Here is a 23,638-nt window from a genome sequence, read left to right on the forward strand (position 1 = left end):
TCAAAATAAATTCATCAATTTACAAAATAATTCATATAATAAAAGTCCATGAGATGTCCAAAAAGATGTGCAAAAGTGCTCAAAAAGTCGTAACGCAGACGTAACTTCCGGCTTACCTTAACCATCTACGTCACTTCCTGTCTCCTCGTGGAACGCACGCGAGACAGCGTTCCAGGAAGTCTTTTGTAATTGTCTTACTGCACTTTTTAAACCTTTTAATTTTGTGGGTATATTTACTACTTGCACTATTAAACAGGATTTAAAACAGTACTTCACTATAATTCTTTTATTTCATTTGGGCTGAGCCCGCTAAAGAAATACCATTGGTGCTTTGAAGTGAGCGTTATTGTTGGATGGTACCCTGACCATACACCCAGGATTCCATACTCCCCATTAAAGCTACACTCGACCCAGAGAGGGTCTTTATTTCTGGTGAGTAGGGGTGCAAGAGGGGGAGTGTAGCACCTTTCAGCACAAAGAAAATAAGGGATACAAGCACTTTTTGAGCACTTTTGCACATCTTTTGGACATTTCATGGACTTTTAATATTATATGAATTATTTTATAAATTGATGAATTTCTTTTGAGCACGTAGTGCATTCTTTTGCACACTTTTATAAACACTTCATATTTTTTATATATTCTTGCACTTTTATTAAAATGTGGATTTAATGCATTTAGCACTTTATATGATAGCATTTCTAGCACTTTATTCACCTTTAAATTATTTAAGTATTTACATTTTTTAGCAAGCGCGGTTATTTTATCATTCTAACATTAGAATCTTAACATCCCATTAGAATTAGAGTAAGTGGGCTAAAGGCCCAACAATCCCATATCTTGTCAAACATCTTAGGTTTTTCCAGTGAGAGAAAAGCTGAAAGTGGTTGTAAAGGCAGAAGGTATTTAATCCTAATTCTAGGATGTTGCACAAGAGTCTTGGCTTTCCTGGACTCTCCCTCATTAGCTGAGACAGCAGTGGGCGCCAAAGTTAGTGAGCCAATGAGGAGAGAGGGGGGGGAGCGGGGCCCGCGGCTCCATGTCTGGATGGACACACAGAGCTGCGGCTCAGCTTGGGTGCCCCCATAGAAAGCTGCTTACTGTGGGGGTACTCCGCAGGAGGGAGGAGCCAGGCGCGCCAGTGATGAACCTGAGAAGAGGAGGATCTGGGCTGCTCTCTGCAAAACCACTTCGGAGAGCAGGTAAGTATGACATGTTTGTTAATTTTAAACAAAAGAAAACAAAACTTTAATATCTCTTTATTGAAGTTGTAAACCTCAGATATGAACAAAGATATGTGTATTTTTCTCAATTAACCACTTGCCGACCGCCGCAATTACATATACTGCAGCGGTTAGCCCCTCCTGGGCAAAGTGACGTACCGGTACATCACTCGCCTACGAGCCAATAGGGGGCGAGCGCGCACCACCGGAGGCGCGCTCCCGCTCGTTCACAGGGATTCACGCGCGAGTGACTGGCGGCTCCGATGTCCGCCGGTCACTCGCGATCTCCCCCTGGAGAGGGAGAAAGGCAGGCGGCTGGTGTAAACAAAGCCGCCTGTCATTCTCCCTGGTGTAACTGCAGCGATCATACGATCCTGCTATGTAGGATTGTATGTCTCTGTGGTTACATCACAAGCCACGCCCCTTGACAGTTAGAATCACACCCCTAGGGACACACTTAACCCCTTGAACACTAATAGTTAACCCCTTCCCTGCCAGTGTCATTTTTACAGTAACAGTGCATATGTATAACCTCGCACAACCGCGCAATTGTCCGTTAAAGTCAGGCAGTGCTGAATCGCAGAATAGGCCCTGGTCTTTGAGCAGCCAAATCCTCCGGGGCTTAAGTGGTTAAGAGCACTAAGTGTCACTTTTGTCTGCTGCTTCATTTCTCTGTTATCAGCATCAGAGTCACTTCTAACAAGGTTTCCTGACACCAAGAGAAAAATGGTGACAGGGGAGGGATCTCCTGCAGAGTGACAGCCTCAGCTTTGCTCCTGTGTGCTGTGTGAAGATGGGTGTGCTCCTTCCCTCCAATCACCCCTCAGAGCTCTACTCACTGAGCTCTGCAGAGTGTAACTTCAGCTCTCCACCCTCCTTTTTTTTTTCTGAACACTTAAACTTTATAAATCAGAACTTTGGTTGTAGAGGACAGATGGCTCCAGACAGACAGGTACAACTTATGTAGTAGGATTTGTTTCATCTCTGTGTACCACCTGAGGCCAGTCATTACTTTCTGTTCTTACACTAAAGGAAACAAAAAAATCAGTTGTGGGAGTGGGCGACTCCTCAGCGCTCTTAGCATGGTTTATCTCCTACATTGCACTATGCGAGGTTTCATTTTGGTATTTAAATGTTATGATGAATGTAACACATTGGATTTCTCTATCTTTATTGACGCTTCATTTCCTCATCTTGTTCTGATCTTACACAGATAGATGTATTGCTGTTTGACACTATTGTTGTATTGGTTTGGATTCTTCTGTTCCTGCACTAACTAAATAAAATATTTTGAAAAAAAAAAATGAGGCACAAGGTTGCAGGGCATTTGCAGCATGTCTCCATTCTCCACTGCCTTTGCAGGTTAAGGGGGGGGGGGCTGTAAAAATGCTGCTTAGTAAAGACTTTACACTTGTTACTGAACACATAACCGCATTAATCTGAGTCTTTTATATCTGCTTAGAACTCAGCTCTACCTTTTTTATTTATTTTGTTTTTTATTGCAGGTCCTGCAGATCCTGGATCTGTACGCCCGTGTTTATGAGGACCTCATGGCTATTCCTGTGGTGAAAGGAAGAAAGACAGAGAAAGAAAAGTTTGCAGGAGGAGATTATACAACCACTGTTGAGGCATTTATATCAGCCAGCGGCAGAGCCATACAGGTGAGTACAAATAGGTGATTGGTCCAGTATGTACCAAGGATGTACATAGGAGTTCCTATTTTTTATTGGTTTATGATGACCCTCCAGTTGGACTGATCCGAAATGGGGAACAGGCCTTCATTACAGAAGTATCACCAAAACATAAAAATTCTTGTTGACTCTTCCAGGGGACCAAGTGCATGTATTACACCTATGGGAATTGAGCATCAGCACAGTAAGCTATAATATACATAAAGAAGGAGTGTTAGCACTAAGCAAGGCAGGGATGCAATGAAGCAGTTAGGGGGCTACCTGTTGCAGGCTGGACGCTGGAGCAGAGCGGGCGCTATTGAGCTTTAGCAGCAGTTGGTGTTGCAGTGAGGGAAAGCTCAGCTCCGCCTCCTCTTCTGCCACTGCTACAAAAGCCTTTCTGCTTGAGCATTGAAGGAGACCAAGCAGGCAGGTGGGATCCTAGGGGTCTGCACCAGGCACAAAGGTGAAGTGACCTGGTGAGTGGAAGTTTTATATTCTGCATTGTGTAACCAGGCTGCCTTCACAAGAACACACAGCATACGCAGTGGACAATGGGAGAGCCAGAGCAGGCAGGCTGGCTCCTGAGGGGTCTCAAGCAGGCAGAAAGATGGAGCGCCTTGGTGACTGCAAATCTTATGGACTGTCTTACCAGGCTGTCTTCACATGGACACAAAGCCTACACAGTGCACAGTTATAACAAGTCAATAAGCTTAATATTAAATGCAGAGTTATGAGCGAGAACTTTACAATTACCTGTAGTGAACATGAGTCACAATGCTCACAGCTGCAAAGTCAAAATGGATATTTCCCAAGTCATCTTCCAGGAAGGCCTTATGAGAGTGAAAAGTGCCATCCTGGAAGATTCCTGGAAATCAAGTTAATAGGTAATAACTAGTTTTCTGTCAATTAACCCCCATCTAAAAATTAGAGTAAGAATAACTCTAGACCAGGGTTCCTCAATCAGGGATCCTCCTGAGGTTGCTGGGGGTTCCTTAAGAAATGGGCAATTTCTGCCTCTCAGATAAGTTCCCAATGACACCATTGTTCCTTTTAGCTATCTGTAGGGGGTAATTCTTCCCACTGATGACAAGAGTAAGGAGCATTCTTCCCACTGACTGTCACACTAATGTGTCATGAGTTGTAGATTTAAAATTTTTAACAGGGGTTCCCCCGAGACCAGAAATTTATTTCAAGGGTTCCTCTGTGTTGAAAAGGTTGAGAAAGGCTGCTCTAGACAGTCCACTAGGACAGGTTAAAGTGGTTATAAATCCTTAAGGTGAAAAACCTTTGATGCTGCAGTCCCCCCCCCCCTTTCTTACCTGAGCCTGATTCGATCCAGTGATGTGCATGGGTGCAGAGGCTCCAGCCGCTGTCTCTCTCCTCCTTGGACAGATCAATAATAGCAGGAGCCACTTGCTTCCGCTATTGTCAATCAAAAGCTGTGACACAGGGTTCCCGCTGTCTGTGTCCATGGATGTAGCAGCAGGACTCGGGAGAAAGCACGCATGGGTGCCCCCATAGAAGGTGGCTTTCCATGGGGGCACCCAGTGAAGAGGAGCTTGGAGAGCCAACGGGGTCCCCAGAAGAAGAGGATTGGGGCTGCTCTGTGCAAAACTATTGCACAGAATGAGTAGTATTGGCATGTTTGTTGTTTTTATTAAAAAAGCGAGAGTGTACATTTACTGCAATCTTTGCCAGTGATACTTTGTTGTTTAAAACTTGGTGTTTGACAGGAGTAATAACTCAGTGGTATATATCAGTTATATTTTGCAAAGGAAAAATCCAAGACAGCGGATGGTGGCTACTGTTCTGTACTATAGTTCCCCCATAGGAACCTCCTGTAAATTGGGCTTTCAGTCTTGGGTGGAGCTGACCGTTAGCACAAACAGACATAAAAATGTGTTTTGATTTCCCAGCTCTGTCCTGGATCAGAATTGGAAAAGCGTTACTACTATTTGTGGTGTACCTACTTAGTTTAGGAAAGAATGGGGAAGAGTTAAAGGTCCCTCTATTGTGGAAAATATTGTATTCTGCCAACTGTAATGGCTTAAAGCATATATAAACCCAAAAATAAAAAAATGTATATACTGCAGCTTACCATTTCTTCCATGTGGTGGCTGCATTCATTTGCTTTTGTTAGGCTTTTTTTTTTAACTTGTTGATCCTTCTAGTGAGTCTGTAACTTTTCATCTTCCTTTAATGGGTCAAGCTGTCCAGCAAAAATGGCAGTTAAAGAGTTGAGACAAATCATTTAACACTGGCAGGAGTGCTTAGAATAGTCAGCTTTTAATCATTTAGTGAAAATCTTTATCCCAAAAGGGAAAAAAAAACATTTTTTTGTAATTTGTTAGTCACTTTTGTAAATTCCATCTCTATCCTCTAGTCCATGTAACAATACCATCATTACATGTTGACAATACTTTTGTCCAAGGGTTGCTATGTTGCGCCTTCACAGATACAGTAAAGGCATGAGCGTAGCCAACCTAAGGCAGGTAGTGTGTTACTGGCCAGATCAACAGGTATAAAGGGGGAGAAGCCAAACACAGAAAACTGAGGCCACCACATCTAAGGGGTTGGTAAGCTGCCACTTCCTGCAAGCTTAAAGGGTTAGTTCACCTTTACAGAAATATGTAGAGGTGAGGTAACACCAGACACCATCCCCACCCCCATTGTCCCTCTGAGGTTGCTGAGCTGTCAGCACCTCTGCAGCCGATCCAGTGGTCATGGGATTTGAAATTCCCGCTCTTCTTTCTTTTAGGGGGGGGGGGGACCTTTGGGGGGATCAAAAATGGAGAAAGATCTGGGAGTCCTGGTAGAGGATAGACTAAGCAATAGCATGCAATGTCAAGCGGCAACTGCCAAAGCCAGCAGAATATTAGCATGCATTGTATTCCAGAGATAAAACTATAATCCTTCCACTTTATAAAACTCTGGTCCGACCGCATCTGGAGTATTCTGTCCAGTTCTGGTCGCCGGTCCTCAGGAGGGATGTGTTGGAACTGGAAAGAGTCCAGAGAAGGGCAACTAAACTGAGTAGGGGATTGGAGGACCTTTAATTATGAAGAGCGCCTGCAATCGCTTGATTTATTCTCCCTGGAGAAGAGACGCCTGAGAGGGGACATAACAATTTATAAATATCTCAATGGTGATCTCAGCATAGAAAAAAAGCTATTCAGTCAAAAGGATTGCATGAGGACTAGAGGGCATACAATGCGATTAGAGGAGAAGCGTTTTAACCTCAGGCAACGTGTGGGGTTCTTTACTGTTAGGGCTACAAGATTGTGGAATTCTCTACTACAAGAGGTGGTTTCTGCGGGAAGTATGGTGGCTTTCAAAAGACTCTTAGACTTACATCTCAAGGATCAGAACATTAAGGGGTATGAGAGATGATTACGGCCACACACACCTACATAGGTTGAACTAAATGGACTGTTGTCTTTATTCAACCTCACCTACTATGTAACTATGAAATTCCCGCTCTTCTCTTTCTTTTCCATCAGCCCTTCTGGCACAGACCAATTCTGGTTGGTCAGCAATGTCAATGTGACTGTGCTGACTAATCAAAATTGGTCTGATCTTTGCTGATGGGAAAGAATGGGGAATCCAAATCCCAATACCACTGGAGCAACTGGTGGGGTGCTGACAGCTCTGCAACCCTAGAGATAAGTATAGTGGGGAGTGGGAATGGGGTCCGGTGTTGGTTCTCCTCTGTTTTTTCTGTAGAGAGGAACAAACACTTTAAAACAAGAAAAAAATAAGCTTCTCTTTCTTGTGTAAATTGCTAGTCATTTCTTATGTGAACTGTAGTCCAGCCTGGGTGGCTTCAATGGTCCCTTCTATAGATACAGTGGAGGAGTGAATTTAGCCACCCAGAAACCGGAAGTGTGGTGTTTTGCAGGTTTACCAGGTAAAATTAAATGCATAAAAATCCATAATTACTACATTTTTGTTTTTGGGTTTAGATAGGCTTTAAAGTGACCATAAACAATATTCTTATTCTCTGAAAATAATCCATACACTTCCATTAACGGCCCTGTATTCTGTTTTTTATGAAATTCCTATTGTGTTTTTCTGCCTCCTGGTTTTGTCCTCCGTTGTGTGCCAGAACCGTCTTTTATTCTTTCCTTCATTTGTTTGTAATAAGCAGAGCATATTTATGGTCATGTACACTGCTCTGTGCACACTACAAGTCCCTAGTTTATCTTGGGAGACAGCTAAAAAAAAAAAGTGACTATATTCCTACTTACAGAAGGCCACCCGTTAACAGAAAGTCAGATCACAAAAAAAAAAAAAAAAGGATATGGTTGCAGGATGCCGGGGGCAATAGAAGGCAGGGGCGTAACTACAGGGGTTGCAGGGGTTGCGATTGCTACCGGGCCCCATGCTCCAGGGGGCCCAGTAGAAAACCAGTGGGTGAACTTCCAGGATTGCAAAAGTCACACTTGCGACCGGGCCCTGGCATTGCACCACTGTAGGGAGGCCCCAAGATTGCAGGAAGGGAGCCCACTGCAGAACTTGTGAAAGGATCCTGCTGCGGGACCGTAATAAAAGGCCATGCAACGAGAATAAAGAGCCCCAGGATTAGTGGGAAGAGCCCTGGGCTTGAAGGGAAGGGCCCCGGCCAGGGATCTGGGGGGGCCCTTCATGGTTTCTTGCATCGGGGCCCTGAAGGCTCTAGTTACGCCTCTGATAGAAGGTACTGTTTTGAGTTAAGCAGACATATATATATTTTTTTTAACAACAGTTTAATGCAGTCTTTTTCAACCAGGGTGCCTTCTGGGTTCTTCAGGGGTGCCTTGGCTCAAATTGCCCAAAAATTGTGTACAAGCCGGAGGGTGGATTAAGCCTGCTTTCTATTACACAAAGCTACAGGTTTTCATTGTGTAACATAACCTTACAACCCTAGGCCCTGTGAAGGCCAGCCGCCAGTCCTAACAACTGCTGACATGATTGGTTGATAAGGAGAACATTGGGCACCTGTACAGCATCCTTGTCAATGTTCGCTGCATGGGGGAGACAAACTAAGGAAGAAGAAAAATGCTGGAACACCAGGCAGTACCACTGTATACAAATTTATTTGCCTTTAATGAATAAATTGCCTCTAATATTGGGTGTTTTATGTGTAAAAACTATATGTAAAACTATTAGTTTAATTTTTTACATTTTAGAATAGGGTGCCTCGAGATGGTTCATAAGTTTAAAGGGTGCCTTGACTGGAAAAAGGTTGAAAAACACTGGTTTACCTAAAGATCATTTAAACTACATGTCCAGCAAAGACTATCCTGTCCAGATTTGCAGTTTCATTTCAGAACCAATGGTTGTGTACTAAAAATTTAACATGGCTTTTGCTTCTCATTTCAGGGAGCAACATCACATCACCTTGGGCAGAATTTCTCCAAAATGTTTGAGATTGTTTTTGAAGATCCAAAAACCCCTGGTGAAAAGCAGTATGCCTACCAGAATTCATGGGGTCTTACCACCCGAACGATAGGAGTCATGACCATGGTTCATGGAGACAATATGGGTCTTGTGCTGCCACCACGAGTGGCCTGTGTGCAGGTAGGTGATTGGTTAGAAATGCCTGTGTCTTTTCCATTTCTGGTCCTGGGGTCACCTTATATTTAGAACCATTTTAAAACCTAGTTCCTTTACTAGGTATTTCTGAAGGTCCTGTGCTTTTAAAAGTTATATGGAGGTGGGATCTTTCATAAACATTGATGTGTCTGATATGCATGTGAAAAGTAGAGAGATTGGTTTGACCATCAACAGTTCAAAATGGAAGTCATCACCTGGCATTGAATAGGTTAGAGCTGAATGCTAGGTAAATGGCTAAATACTTATATAATTTACACATAAAGGAGTTGTTTATCTGTCCATTCAGTCCTGAAATTTTCACAACTCTGCCACACAACACAGCCCAGGGTGGAGGGGCAGAAGACCTGACTTTTCTCTGCTGCAATCAAGTAACCATAGGCGTGCGTACGGGGTGTGCCTGGGCACACCCTAATCACCCTGTGTCTGTTAGTGTAGGGCCAGATCTCCATCTTTGGCACTGAGGGTAGTGAGATACTTGGTGGAGAGGCGGCTGTGCTGTTGGCTCCAGCAGACAGTGAGGCTTGCCAGAGCCGCTCAGTGTGTGTGACACTGTCAGGTAATGTTACTGCTTGTAGGGGGAAAGACGAGCTGTCAAAACTCAGGGGTGATGTCGGGGGTGGGCGGAACCAAACAGCTATCAAACACCAGCCAATGGGATGGGGTCTGGGCGGCCGCTTTGTTTATGTGGCTCCGCCCCTTTCTTAAGCAGCCCAATCATTGGCTGGTGTTTGACAGCTGCTCATCCCGCCCACCCCTGACATCACCGCTGAGTTTTGACAGCTGGTCTTTCTCCCTGAAAGCAGCACATACATGAAAGTGCCACACACACAGTGGGGTACCAATGGGGGGGGGGCAAGCCCTGGGGGGTGTCAATCGGCGTGCTCTGAGATCCCGCATCGCAGCGTGAAGGCAGCTGCAGTGGCAGCTCCTTCGGTCCGTGCTGCTAGCGGGGGGCGGAGCCTCGGCGGGAAGAAGGGGGCGGAGCGAAGGTGAGTGCCCATTGCCCAAGTGTGTGTGCAGGATAGGAGGGGGATGGGGAAGCTGCATATAGAGGAATTCATATTTCCCTATTCTTTCTGCAGGCAGACTGAGCGCTTCTTGCAAATCTCACTGTCTGCTGAATGTGAAACTCCCCCTCTCCCCTGTTAGTGTCCATAAGTGGTGCCCAGTAGTGCCACCTATCAGTGCCCAGTAGTGCCACCTCATCAGTGCCCACCAGTGCCGCCTCATCAGTGTCACCTAATAGTGCCTAGCAGTGCCCAGCAGTGCCGCCTCATCAGTGTCACCTAATAGTGCCTAGCAGTGCCCAGCAGTGCCGCCTCATCAGTGCCTATCAGTGCCACCTATCAGTGCCCACCATTGCCGCCTCATCAGTGCCCATCAGTGTCACCTAATAGTGCCCATCAGTGCCCAGCAGTGCCGCCTCATCAGTGCCTATCAGTGCCACCTATCAGTGCCCAGCAGTGCCGCCTCATCAGTGCCACCTATCAGTGCCCACCAGTGCCGCCTCATCAGTGCCCATCAGTGACATCTAACAGTGCCTATCAGTGCTTCCTATCAGTGCCACCAATCAGATATTTGCCATACAATTTAACTTAAGTGCAAAAACTTTTTAGTTGGAAGGTTCACACCAGTAGAGCACTTTGGAATTTTTATTTTTTAGATTGTTACACTTAATTTTATATGTTTTAGTTACTATTATAATGTAAATGATTGCACTTGAAGTTAATTTTCCACCACCCATTCTAAGTCCATGTCTTTATGGACCTTGCTTTGTGCACTGGTGCGCAGTCACGTTAGAACAGGGAGGGGCCATCCCACAAATTTGGGAGCATGAAATTGTCCAAAATGTCTTGGTATGCTGACTCCCTAAGAGTCTAAGGGGCCAAGCCCAACCCCTGAAAAACACCCCACACTATAATCCCCCCGCAACCAAATGATGTGGACCAGTGCACAAAGCAAGGTCCATAAAGACATGGATGAGCGAGTTTGAGGTGGAGGAACTTGACTGGCCTGCACAGAGTCCTGACCTCAACCCGATAGAAAACCTTTGGGATGAATTAGAGCAAAGACTGCGAGCCAGACCTTCTTGTCCAACATCTGTGCCTGACGTCACTAATTTGCTTCTGGAAGAATGGTCAAACGTTCCCATAAACACACTCCTAAACCTTGTGGACAGCGTTCCCAGAAGAATTGATGCTTGCATAATTGCAAAGGGTGGGTCAACTCAATATTGAACCCTACAGACTAAGACTGGGATGCCATTAAAGTTCATGTGTGTGTAAAGGCATGTGTCCCAATACTTTTGACAAGTGTGTGTAATATATATATATATAGTGTGTGTGTATGTGTACAAAGTGTGTGTGTGTGTGTATATATATATATATATATATATATATACACGCATGCGTGTTTGAGCTTTGGGGTGCACACCCTAATGCAATAGGCTGCGCACGCCTATGCAAGTAACTTAGATGTAACTGGACAGTGAAAGGAGAAGCAGCAGACTAATGCATTCATCTCTCTGTCACTTCCTCCTGTCAGTATTTTACTTTACTTTACAGTGGATTGTAAGACGCTAATACGAGGTTGAATTCGGGTACTTACCCTGCTTGCTTTTAAAAACTTTTCATAGATGTGTTCATAAATACAAAGCTGCATAGATTAATACATTTTAGCGTGGAGTTCCGATTTAAGGGTAAACATTTCAGTATTTAGTAACCAAGGATTAGCTCAGGCATGTTCGGACATGTTCAAAAAGTGTACAAATACACAGTACATACGGTACGCCTAGGGGAAGTGCAAAGTAACTTGGTCTATTAAAACCTTCATCTGTATCTGTAAACCGTCAGCAGGGTAGAGGAAAGGATGGGGCAACTGAATGGATGGATGAGACAGTAGTAAATGGATGGATGGTTGAGCAGGAGAAGGGACCGAGACTGGAACAGGCAAGAAACCTCTGCAGCTCCTGCAGAATATCGGCATATAATAAATAAAAAAAATCAACATAAGCATAAGGTTAAATATAGACTAGCGCAGTCCCCAAACAGCAGTAGAGTGAATCCGAAAAGTGTTTGAGTACACAGTACATACGGCGCTTCTAGGAGAAGTGCAGGGTCATTTAGTCCATTGGAACCTTAATCACTATCTATAGACCATCAACAGGGTATAGGAAGGGATGAGGCAACTGGATGGATGGCTGAGCAGGAGAAGGGACCGAGGCTAGAACCTCTGCAGCTCCCGCAGAATCAGATTTGGGTAGGATCACTTCATTGCAGAAGAAAATCAATAGCAGAGTGCTGAGGTCATCATCAAATAAAAAATCACTCTATTAAAATAAGTGTTTCCAGAGACTTTGTCCTCTCTTTTTTTTTTTTTTTTTTAATGCATTCGAAAAAAAGGGCAACGTCCCTGGAAACGAGTCATTCACGCCCCCTCTTCCGATAATAACCAGGCATTTTGACAGCTGTCATCCTCGTGTGTGGCTGAAAATGCCACTGCTACTATCCATACCTTAAGCTGGCTTGAGCACTTTCATCCCTGGTCTGTGTTTGCTCAGTGATGCGGATTGGTCTCAGGTGTTCCCTATTTATGCTGTTTCATGCTAACTTCAAAGTAAGTGTGCTGCTTATTTAAGAAAAAAGGGATTTTCATTTGATACTGACCTACGTGCCCTGTTCCTTTTCTTCTCCATGTTCTGACACGTTCCTTGTATACATGTGGCTTTAGGGCAGGGGATGCCTCTGCTGCTTATGACTGGCTATTTAGAGTGTCCTGGCAGGACAGCTCATGCAGGTTCAGACTCCTGTCCAAACACAGCTGAGCTTATCCCTATGAGTAATCCTGCCCAGGTGATACAAGGAAAGCCTTTCTTTATCATACATCCTAGGACACGGGTATCTTCATATATATTATGATAGGGTTATGCTGCCACCTTCAGGTGACTGAACATAGGCAAAAAAAAAAAGACTGGAAACCCCCCTCCCAGTCAGGCATAGCTTCAGTTTTTGCTACTGGTATTAGCAAATTTTTCTCAAGAGTATGTCTTGGATTAGGAGGTTGGCTTATGTAAATCAGTTGCCTACATTGGCTAAGAGGAACGGCACCCAGACCGGACACACAGAGATTGCCTGTAATGCTGTCATTCAGCCTTGGATTCTGGGTAATGGGGCTCTGTGCAATGATATATTGCCTGGTTGACTGGCGGGTTGCTCTACAGTTCCAGGGCGATGATCCCCAGCTGGAAAGTCATGTCCTTGAAGGCTCTTTCCTGCAGTGATGGGCAAAGTTTGTACCTGGCTTCCTGGTCTAATTTTTCTCAGCTCCCCCTCCCTTTGTGACCCTAAGCGCCATATAGTGGCGGTGTATTTTCTAGTTCTGGATGCTGTTGGTGCCAAATTCAGGGGGCGAGGATGTTCCTCCCTGCCCTTGTCATAGGGAAGGTGGGCAATTGCAGGGGAAAAAAAAGACATTCTTTTCTTGTGGGTACCAGTGGGGGTGTCTGATATCACCATCTGCTCCTCTCAGCTGACTAGAACTGCTATTTATCTTTAGTTCTTCCCTGTTGTCAGCAGGCAATGGCTCAGCGATGCCAGAGAGGAGATGGATCAGGGTTGAGAGGAACTTGGTCGCAGCTTCTCTTGCACTGTGTCCCCTGGGGGTCAGTTAGTTCTTTGTTGCTCTGATTCCATTCGCCTTTCTACTACCCCTGGGGCACCTTTCTCCAGTTCCTTTGTGTCTGTTACTGGGATATATCACCAGCTTTTCAAAATCCTTTCAGGATTAAACCTTCTTGGTTGCAAGCAGAAATATTCTCCTTTTCCTCTTTTTCTGGAAGAGGGGGATGCAGGGCATTCCTCTTCAGAAGAATCTACTTCTGAGGCAGGGCTTGACAAACCCCAGGCGCCAGTTCGCATTGGCGACTAGAATTAGCAGCCTGGCGCCTGGGTTACACTGCGGCAGGTGTCTTGCCGCCAGACATCCCAAGTCTCTTGCGAGGTGTGGGAGTCTCCTACGTGAGAGCTGCGGCCCCCTGACACCAGCAAGTGCAGCGCCTGCAGGAGACTTCCGCACTTCGTAGGAGACCTGGGATGTCTGGCGACAGAATGGGGTCTGTCAGCTGTGACAGAACAGAGCCGATGCTTTCTGTATATTTTAGGCTCCGTCCTGTCACAGGCGGAGTGATATGAAATGCACTCCACCTGTGAGAGGAGAGATACAGGAAGCATGGGCTCTGCATGCTTCCTCCAGCGCCGCTCCTCACACTCCCCGCCAGCAGTACCCACCAGCATTAAGTCACCTGTGCTAGGGGTGCAACTAGCCCCCAGCACATAATTGTAAATATCCCATCATGTGCAGTGTTTTTCACCAATCAAATCACTGAAGTGGTCATGGTGGTAGGTGTGTTCCTTTAATATCTCTCAGAAGAAGTAAACAAAGTACACAAGGGTCCAATGCCGGGCAACATTAGCCGGTTCATTAAAAACTTGCCGCCATTGGGCCCGTGTGTATGACAGCCGGTCCGACAGAAGCCGACCATTTGGCATGCACAAAAAAAATGGCTCCTAACTTTTTTAGCTGGCTCTTAGATTTCAAGCAAATTTGTCAAGCCCTGTACTGAGGAATCTCATGGTGGATTCCTAAAACTGAAGCCATGCTTAGCTGGGAGGATTTATGTCTGGGAGGGTCTTTCCTGTATTTTTTTTTTTGCCAATCACCTGAGAGGGGCAACATATAACCCTTACTGTAATCAATGTGAAGATACCGTGTACATGCTGTGATGTACTCCAAGAAAAGGATTTTACAAGTAATCCAAAAATTCTATTTTTAAAGCCAAAGCATACGGGTGATCTATTGCTTTGCTTTAGCCACCTCGGCTCCGGATAAAATGTATCCCCTTTATGACCAGGCCATTTTTTGCTATTTAGCACTGTGCTACTTTACTTGTTAATTGTACGGTCATGCACTTGCTGTACCCAAATGTAATTTATTACTTTTTTCACACAAATGGAGCTTTCGTTTGGTGGTGTTCGATCACAAATGGGTTTTTTATTTTATAAACGTAAAGCATTAAAAAAAAAAAAAATGTTAAATATTTTTACTTTCTGATATAAAACCTATCCCATAAAAAAAAATCAATGAAAATTCTTCATAAATTTAGGCTAAAATGTATTCTGCGACATGTCTTTGGTAAAAAAAAAAAAAAAAATCCCAATACAATAAGTGTACAGGGGCATCTCCTAAAATGTGAATATCATAAAATGTGAATATCAAAAAGTTAATTTCAGTAATTCAATTCAAAAAGTGAAACTCCTATATTTTATATAGATGCGTTAAACATAGTGATAAATTTCAAGCATTTATTTCTTTTAATTTGGATGATTATGGCTTACAGCTAGTGAAAACCCAAAATTGTGTCCCAGAAAATTAGAATATTACATAAGACCAATAAAAAAAGATTTTTAATATAGAAATGTTGGCTTACTAAAAAGTAAGTCCATGTTCAGTATAGTATGCACTCAATACTTGGTTGGGGCTCCTTTTGCATGAATTACGGCATCAGTGTGTCATGGCATGGAGGCGATCAACCTGTGGCACTGCTGAGGTGTTATGGAAGCCCAGGTTTCTTTGATAGTGGCCTTTAGCTCATCTGCATTGTTGGGTCTGGTGTCTGTCATCTTTCTCTTGACAAAACCCCACAGATTCTTTATGGGGTTTAGGTCAGGCGAGTTTGCTGACCAATCAAGCACAGTGATACCATGATCCTGAAACCAGGTATTGGTACTTTTGGCAGTGTGGGCAGGTGCCAAGTCCTATTGGAAAATGAAAGCAGCATCTCCATAAAGCTGGTCAGCAGAGGGATGCATGACTTTGGACTTGATAAAACACAGTGGACCAACATCAGCAGATGACATGTCTTGCTGGAAGGTGAACCTCCACCCCAGTCTCAAGTCTTTTGCAGACTCTTAACAGGTTTTCTTCTAAGATCGCTCTGTATTTGGCTCCATCCATCTTCCCATCAACTCTGACCAGCTTCCCTGTCCCTCCTGAAGAACAGCATCCCCACAACATGATGCTGCCACCACCATGTTTTATGGTTGGTATGGTGTGTTCAGGGTGATGTGAGTGCAAGTTTTCCACAGCACAAAGTGTTTTGCTTTTAGGCCAAAAAGTTCAATTTGGTCTCATCTGACCAGAGCACCACTTTCCACATGTTTTTTGTGTCCCCCACATGGCTTCTCGCAAACTGCAAATGGGACTTCTTATGGCTTTCTTTCAACAAAGGGCAGATTTGTGGAGTGCACGACCAATAGTTGTCCTGTGGACAGATTTTCCAACCTGAGCTGTGGATCTCTGCAGCTCCTCCAGAGTTACCATGGGGTACTTTGCTGCTTCTCTGATGAATGCTCTCCTTGCCCAGGCCTGTCAGTTTAGGTTGACGGCCATGTTTTGGTAGGTTTGTGGCTATGCCACACTCTTTCCATTTTCACATGATGGATTGAACAGTGCTCTGTGATATGTTCAAAGCTTGGGATGTTTCCTTCTAACCTAACCCTGCTTTAAACTTCACCACAACTTTATCCCTGACCTGTCTGGTGTGTTCCTTGGCCTTCATGATGCTGTTTGTTCACTAAGGTTGTCTAACAAACATCTGGGGGCTTTACAGAACAGCTATATTTATACTCAGATTAAATTGCAAACAGGTGAACTCTATTTTCCAGTTAGGTGACTTCTGAAGTCAATTGGTTCCACTAGATTTTAGTTAGGGGTATCAGAGTAAAGGGGGCTGAATACAAATGCACACCACACTTTTCAGATATTTGTCAAAAATTTTGAAAACCATTTATCATTTTCCTTCCACTCAACAATCATGTGCCACTTTGTGTTGGTCTATCACATAAAATCCGAATAAAATACATTTGCGTTTTTGGTTGTATCATGTGAAAATGTGGAAAATTGCAAGGGGTGTGAATACTTTTTCAAGGCACTGTATACATTTTTTATGATGACTGCATTTGTTTGTAAATTTTTGGTTTGTCCATCATCATGTTGGTTTGATTTTTTATTTTTATTTTTTCCTCCCAGATTATTGTAATTCCATGCGGGATCACAAACACATTAGCTGAAGCAGATAGAGAAGCCCTTCTGCAGAAATGCAATCAGTATTTAAAACGCCTTCTGAATGTGAACATCCGAGCGCGAACAGATTTGCGTGACAACTACTCACCTGGTTGGAAGTTCAACCACTGGGAGCTTAAGGTAAGGACTATAGCGTGACTCTACATATTCTTGCCATCCATTTATCTTCTTCGGTGTCTGAGGATATTCACAGCAAGAAAAATATATTTTTGAACGTCTGTAAGGGGTCATAAGACAGATCTTTTTATTGTTTTTTTATGGCTTCCTCATCCAGCCATAATGTACTGTAAAAATAATATATTTTAAAACATAACATAAAAGTGATAACTCCTTGTACTTTATGTGTGACTGATTAATATGCTTAGTTCAGACTGGTTAAACATTGGTTTTCCTTTGCAGATAAAGTATCTTAGCAATTCTTTTTATTAAACAAATTGTTTGCACTAAATTTAGAGTGGAAAACAATGTTTTTCATAGATATCGGATGTTTCAAAGTAAACAGTTTGTTGCAAAAATATTAATAAAACCGCATTAACCAACACAGAATTACAGGCATCTTGGGGTGCCAGTACATAACCTCTTTGTTATAGGCTCACCCCTCCCTGAGTATCCCACCACAGCAATATATATGTTTTCAATATTGGCACCCTTGGGCCAGTGCTATAGGCGACAGGTAATGTTGGCATACCACATGTGCAACATTTTGATTTTCTCTATACAAGCTTCCTCTGTTGCTGCTGGACATACTTTGAGTGAGTAAATCGAGGCAAAATGGAAAAGGGCAGCATGGGGGCTAGGTGTTTGTTCCACAGACCTGGAGTCCAGAGAGGTCTGGCACAGCAGGATTGGGGCACTTACTAATGATGTCACCCTGTGCTGTGAAGAGATTTGCTGATGTCTGCAGCTACAAAAGTTTCTGGGGCCAATGGAATCTGCAGCTACTACTGGAGGTTCTGGTGTCGGGGAACACGGAGCAGAGACTGCAGCTGGCCAGGGAGCCGAGGCTGAGTGACACCATCAGTCAGATATTTCCACAGCAGCATTGGACTTAAATATGTCATAGGTTAACGGAAAGGAAAACATCTCGCTTCCCCACCACAACCTCTGGCTGGAAAGTGAGGAATCTGGACCAAAGAATTTATTTATGGGGGCAGGGCTCTCAGATTAGTTAGTGATACTAAACACACACTGTTTAAAGCGGAGTTCCACCCAAAAGTGGAACTTCCGCTTTAAGGACTCCTGACCCCCCTGACATGCCACGTTTTGGCATGTCATTTTTTTTTTGGGGGGGGGGGGGTACCCAGATTTGACAGGTACCTGCTCCCACTTTTGCTCAGATGGCCTAGGTGGCTCGAGCGGAAGATTTCCAGGGAGAGCCGAGAGAGAGGAGCGAGGCTTCGGGCAGCCGCATCGCTAGATCGTGGGACAGGTGAGTGTGCGTTTATTAAAAGTCAGCAGCTACACTTTTTGTAGCTGCTGACTTTTAATAAACACAGAAACGTCTGGAACTCCTCTTTAATTTACCTTTTTCCTTTTATTTCTGTATGTGGATGATGGCACTGTAATTATTAAAAAAAAAAATTCTTAGTACCTTTTTCCTAATCGATTTACAGTTCTCACATGACCGAGATCTTTCCCAGCCTGTCTGCGGTGAAACATAAGCAGGAGGAGCTCCTAGTCCTCTGATGCTGGTCACATGTTTAAAATAAAATTAAAAAAAAAACACCTTTGGAATGCAGGGTTAAAATAAATATCAATAAACTGTTTTAAGTTGGCATACAAATATAGATTTTAAATTAAATCTGTATTTTGTAGAAATAACATGGTGTGGGCGAATTTCTGCCAGTCCACAGGCTGTGTCACTCCACTCCAGCCTGTGTATTAGAATAAAAAAAGGTGAAGCCTCCATTAATCTACATGTAATATCCCGCCATTGTTGTGTTTAGCTGGTTAGTGGGCATGGGGGAGGAGGGAGGGAGTGGGCAATAATTTCCTACTGTGTATACACCCACATGTGTGACTCTGTAGTCATATGGGCTGCTCAGATGCGATAGGGTGGAAATGCTCAGCATAGAAATACACTGAAAACGGAGCATGTACAGAGCTGCCAACACTGCTTTGCAAAATCCCTAGCTGAATTGGGGACATGGACAGGAAGTGGAGATAAAGAATAACAGGATCAACCAGGTTTTTTGCAGAATACAGAAAGTGAATCCCATAGTGACTGAGTATGAACAGCATGTAATACACAATTTAGTGATAGTTTTTTGTGGGTTTAGTGAAAACTTTAGGTATTGTATGATTTATGATGCAATGCTTAAAGTGAACCTCTACTTTGTTCATGCGGGGCAATGCAACATGTTACGTTATTCCTCCCCTCCCTCCCCCCATCAACCAGGTATACTCCTCTTTCCTACACTCCTCCATCATTCTGTTGCTGCCAGGAAAAGGAGAAGTCGACCTATGTTTGCTAAAATTTATAGCTTATACAGGGCCGCAGGATCTCCCCCATGTGACAACACTGGTGCTTGATGAATGTCCTGTTGCTGTCACTTGAAGTGAGTTTCAGGCTTCTCTATACTGGGAAGTACCTGGCTGTTTTCCGAGGAAAAGCTGTTAGTGGTAGAGATTGTTCTCCCCTGTGTATTTTCCAATATCTCCAGTATTATCACAGAGAAAAACCTGACGTGTCAGCAGAGAAACCAGTAATAAAAAAGCAATGGGCTAGCAGAGTACACATTGGAGATGGTGTTTGCCCTTGTGTGGGCATTTTGGGATGGATTCCACTAAAACATATGAAGAAATTATGATTTGGGAAAGGTTTAGTGTTAGCAGCTGCTTTATGGAATACTTTGCCACAAAGAATGGGGGCACTGTTAGATTTAGTTGTGGGCATTAGGAGCTAAAATAACTACCTTTGCTGAGATCCAATTTATCATGCCTCTGAAGCAGAGGAGAATCAGCTTTCATACCCTAGTTGAGTTTGGAAGCCCTTTGCAGAAAAACATAAATACTCATAGCAACATGAAGAAGAATGAAAGCAAAAATCATGTAATGTTCGAGTTTACCAAGACTTTGTTATTTGGGTCCCTTGCAAGGTAAGAGTTACGGGATTGGGGGGACATATGATGCTTTTACCTCTTTAAAGTAAGATGTAGGGACTTGAGGAAGGAATCACAGTGCACAGCAGTGGATGTAGGCATTCAACACTCCGCAGTGTTAAATGTTGAAGACTTTGCTGGAAGTTGAATATTGAGAATATTCAGATAGAGGAGATTCGGCTGCCCATTATAGAGGTTAGTATTCAGTCTTCTGTTGCAGAGAGCTCTAGGTTTCTTGGGGAAAGCAGCAGTCCGTTTTATAAAGCAAGCATTGTTTGACATGTAATGATTAATATCCGTGTCATTTTATTCTAATGCAGCAGCTTATAGAAGCAGGCTCTTTGACAAATACCTTGAACAGTATCTTACTTTTAAAGCCTAGGTCCAGATCATTTTTTATTTTTGTTAGTTTGTTTTTGGTTATCGCCGGTAACAGTTAAAAATGTCTGTTTTCTACAAAATGGTGCAGCTGTCATTGGGAATGAAGGTCACCTACAGCAAGAAAGACTTTGTACGATCTTCCTACCTACCTAATTCTATATAAAAAATGTTAGTGGTTTTCCTTTGTCCCAGTTTGTAAATCTATCCATCATTTCTTTGCCCTCCCCTGCCAATTACCTGACAAAGACACTAACTTTTATCCACTTTACCCAAAGCAAAATAAAGTTTTTATAGGCTTTAGTTGGGCTTTAATGAGATCAAAGTTGTTAAACTTTTAATATGTTCATTTTTAGGGTGTTCCTATCAGGCTGGAAGTGGGCCCTAGAGATATGAAAAGTAACCAGTTTGTAGCAGTCCGAAGAGACACAGGAGAGAAACTGACCATTGCAGAGGACCAAGCAGAGACAAAATTAAAAGATATTCTGGAGGAGATTCACGCCAACCTTTACAACAGGTAATATATCTGCTTTCCATGTTTATACCTAAGATGCTTTGACTGGATCAGACATTTCTGATCGCAGAGGAAGGGGTTGATTGGTTTACATAACAGGACCCACTTACACTTATGCATTCTGGTAATGTGCACGTAAACATGTTTTCAAGTGCTTTAGTGAAGAGTTTAAAGGATAAGTTCACCTTTCTGAACATGTTACACGTTACACCCATATTTAGGGTTGAACATGTTCAGCATCTCCCCCCCCTCCTCCCGATCCCCCACCGCACTCGCTGTCACTATTTAAAAAGAGCGCAGCTGTGCGGGGCTCCCCCCACACAGTAACATCATTGATTTACAGATCCTTGAGAATCAATGAACTACAAATACCATCATCCTTTGCGGCTGATTGCTTATAGTTTTCAATGAATTACCAGGGCAGAGTATTGCACATGCCAACACTCAATGCTCTCTTTCCTGCCAAGATGACATTAAATAGGCTTCTCCCTGCTGCTGCTTCTGTCTCAGTGTGGAATTTCTATCAAGCTACTTGCGTCCAGAAACCCTCACCTTTACCTAACCACAGGTAATTGATCCCTGTGCAGTTACTTCTGAGCACTGGCGCACATCTGTGGCCGCTGTCACTCTTTGCTTTGTACAGGCTTCCCAGCCATGGCTGTTCACACACACCTAGGATCTGGGCGATGTTTTCTGCAAGATACCTGCTGCACCATAGCTGATTTAGCCATGTGGAAGGCCCAAGTCTGCTAAATCCATCAACCACGCTCCGCTTGTCATAAAGCACTAAGCACTTTTTCTGGGCAGGGGGTCTGTTTATCTTTACAGATTCTTGGACTGCTTGCACCCCTATTGCCTGAGTGCAAGTGGTGGTGTCCTAGGTTTACAGACTTTTTTGTTTCCCTTTCCCTCTCCTTACTTTCTGACCAACCTCCAATCTCCTTCTGTCCCTTCTGTGTCTTACTGATCCTTATTGGTCAATCTGTAGACTCTTACCAAGGTATCATTGCCCCAGTCCTTGCCATAGAGGAGTTTGTTTCAATCGTTTTTTATTATTTTTCAATGAAAAGAGTAATACGAAACAAATCGTTTGTACAATGTCGAGCTGTCAGGAGGTAATGGAAACCAACAATAACATTAGGTTAAAATGAGCAATGATACAGTCTCACGTCATAGTCCCATAGTCCAGCATGGATACTTAGCAGCAAGGTAAACATAAGATAGGAGGTGCATTAGGGGACAATCCTGACCTAAAGATAAACAACAAACTGGTGAACGATCTTTAGACACCATTTCCAGTGCAGACCCCTCGATGATGCTGATATCTGCAGAATCATTAGACTAAAACATTATCTAAACTGCATTTTGTTTTGTATGAAAGTCAAACAAGAAAATCAAGAGTTGGTGTATGTCCCGACAGAAATTTCCTAAGCACTTGAGAAAAAGAGAATGTCAAAAGGGGGGGAGAGAAAAGGAGGAAATGAGGAGAAGGGGCATGAGAAACCAGGGGTGTGCCCTTCCAGGAATCCATCCCCATCTCACCAAGAGATCACCTCTAGGTATTGGGCACCTGAAAGTAAGAAAGCAAGGGATTCCATAGCTTTTCAAATAATGATTTTTTTTATATCCAGTAGGACACCCACAATCCTTTCATTAGGCATAATCCAGGTCAATAATAGGAAATTAGTGCAGCGCTAAAACTAAAATGAATAAATTGAAAAGGAAATACAGTACATGCAAAGGAGGAAGGGCCCCGTGTGGATAAAGATGCACTCAGAGCCAATGCTGTGGTCTTGAAACTACAAATCCACCACCAGATAGAATGGCCTCTCACCTCAAAGCACTGACCACAAAGGGTCAAAAACACGAGGACAGATTCCACTTGCAACTGAACACTGACGATAACACCTTTGGCAGAATGGATGGATGGGATGATCCCAGCTGCTCCAAATACCTCCAGGGGATACCGATCAGACAATCCAAAAGCTTGCTCTCTTAGTGGTGTGACTCAAAGAAAGGCAAGGGATCACACATAGTGAAGTATGTCTAACACATTTATTAATTAAAACATAAGAAAGCCTCTTACTTAATAACAGCATACAGCAGGCACATCACATCCTCTCTTGCTGAATGTAACAGTCATACACTTCCTCGAGCGGCTCAGTGAGACGTCGGGTGACTTCACAGCTCCTCCCTTCCGCACGCGTGACTTCCCATAAGGGGAGGGACTTCGGCTTGTCAACTTATGCTTTATCAAGGCCAAGTCTATCACTGGACTTTTCCAAGCAGTAACTATTTCGATTTTGACTGCCAACAACATAAAATATATCAGAGTTTGGGTTTGTCTCGGGATGTTTTCCACCAGCTCGTTTATTAACTCTTTCCGAGCATCTTTAGTAATGTCTACTATGGTCATGGAGTGTATTAAAGAATGGACCCCTATCCAAAAGCGTCTGACTTTGGGACAGGTCCACCAAGTGTGGAGGGCCATCCCCACCTGGCCACAACTTCAGAAGCAGGGTGATGAAGCAACCAGGTATATTTTAGCAAGGTGTTCTGGCACCAATTACGACCTAGCATATACAATATCTCACAAAATTGAGTACACCCCTCACATTTTTGTAAATATTTTATTATATCTTTTCATGTGACAACACTGAAGAAATTGCACTTTGCTACCATGTAAAGTAGTGAGTGTACAGCTTGTATAACAGTGTAAATTTGCTGTCCCCTCAACATAACTTAACACACAGCCATTAATGTCTAAACCGCTGGCAACAAAAGTGAGTACACCCCTAAGTGCAAATATCCAAATTGGGTCTAAAGTGTCAATATTTTGTGTGGCCACAAATTATTTCCAGCACTGCCTTACCCTCTTGGGCATGGAGTTCACCAGAGCTTCACAGGTTGCCACTGGAGTCCTGTTCCACTCCTCCATGACAAAATCACAGAGCTGGTGGATGTTCGAAACCTTGCGCACCCCACCTTCCATTTGAGGATGCCCCACAGATGCTC

The 23,638-nt window shown here is 43.6% G+C and overlaps 1 protein-coding gene across 4 annotated transcripts in view; it reads left to right on the forward strand.

Annotated features, from left to right (window-relative positions):
* EPRS1 (glutamyl-prolyl-tRNA synthetase 1) overlaps positions 1-23,638 on the forward strand; it is a 142,142-nt gene that overhangs the window by 109,780 nt on the left and 8,724 nt on the right. For all 4 annotated transcript variants that reach the window (XM_082249459.1, XM_082249461.1, XM_082249462.1 and 1 more), the window contains 4 exons: positions 2,729-2,884; positions 8,258-8,455; positions 16,577-16,750; positions 20,466-20,626. In XM_082249459.1, the coding sequence (XP_082105585.1) occupies positions 2,729-2,884; positions 8,258-8,455; positions 16,577-16,750; positions 20,466-20,626 (689 nt within the window). The remainder of the gene's footprint in view (positions 1-2,728; positions 2,885-8,257; positions 8,456-16,576; positions 16,751-20,465; positions 20,627-23,638) is intronic.

This window comes from Pelophylax lessonae (genome assembly GCF_965119305.1).
Source record: "Pelophylax lessonae genome assembly, chromosome: 3".
In the NCBI taxonomy this organism is placed as follows: Eukaryota; Metazoa; Chordata; class Amphibia; order Anura; family Ranidae; genus Pelophylax; species Pelophylax lessonae.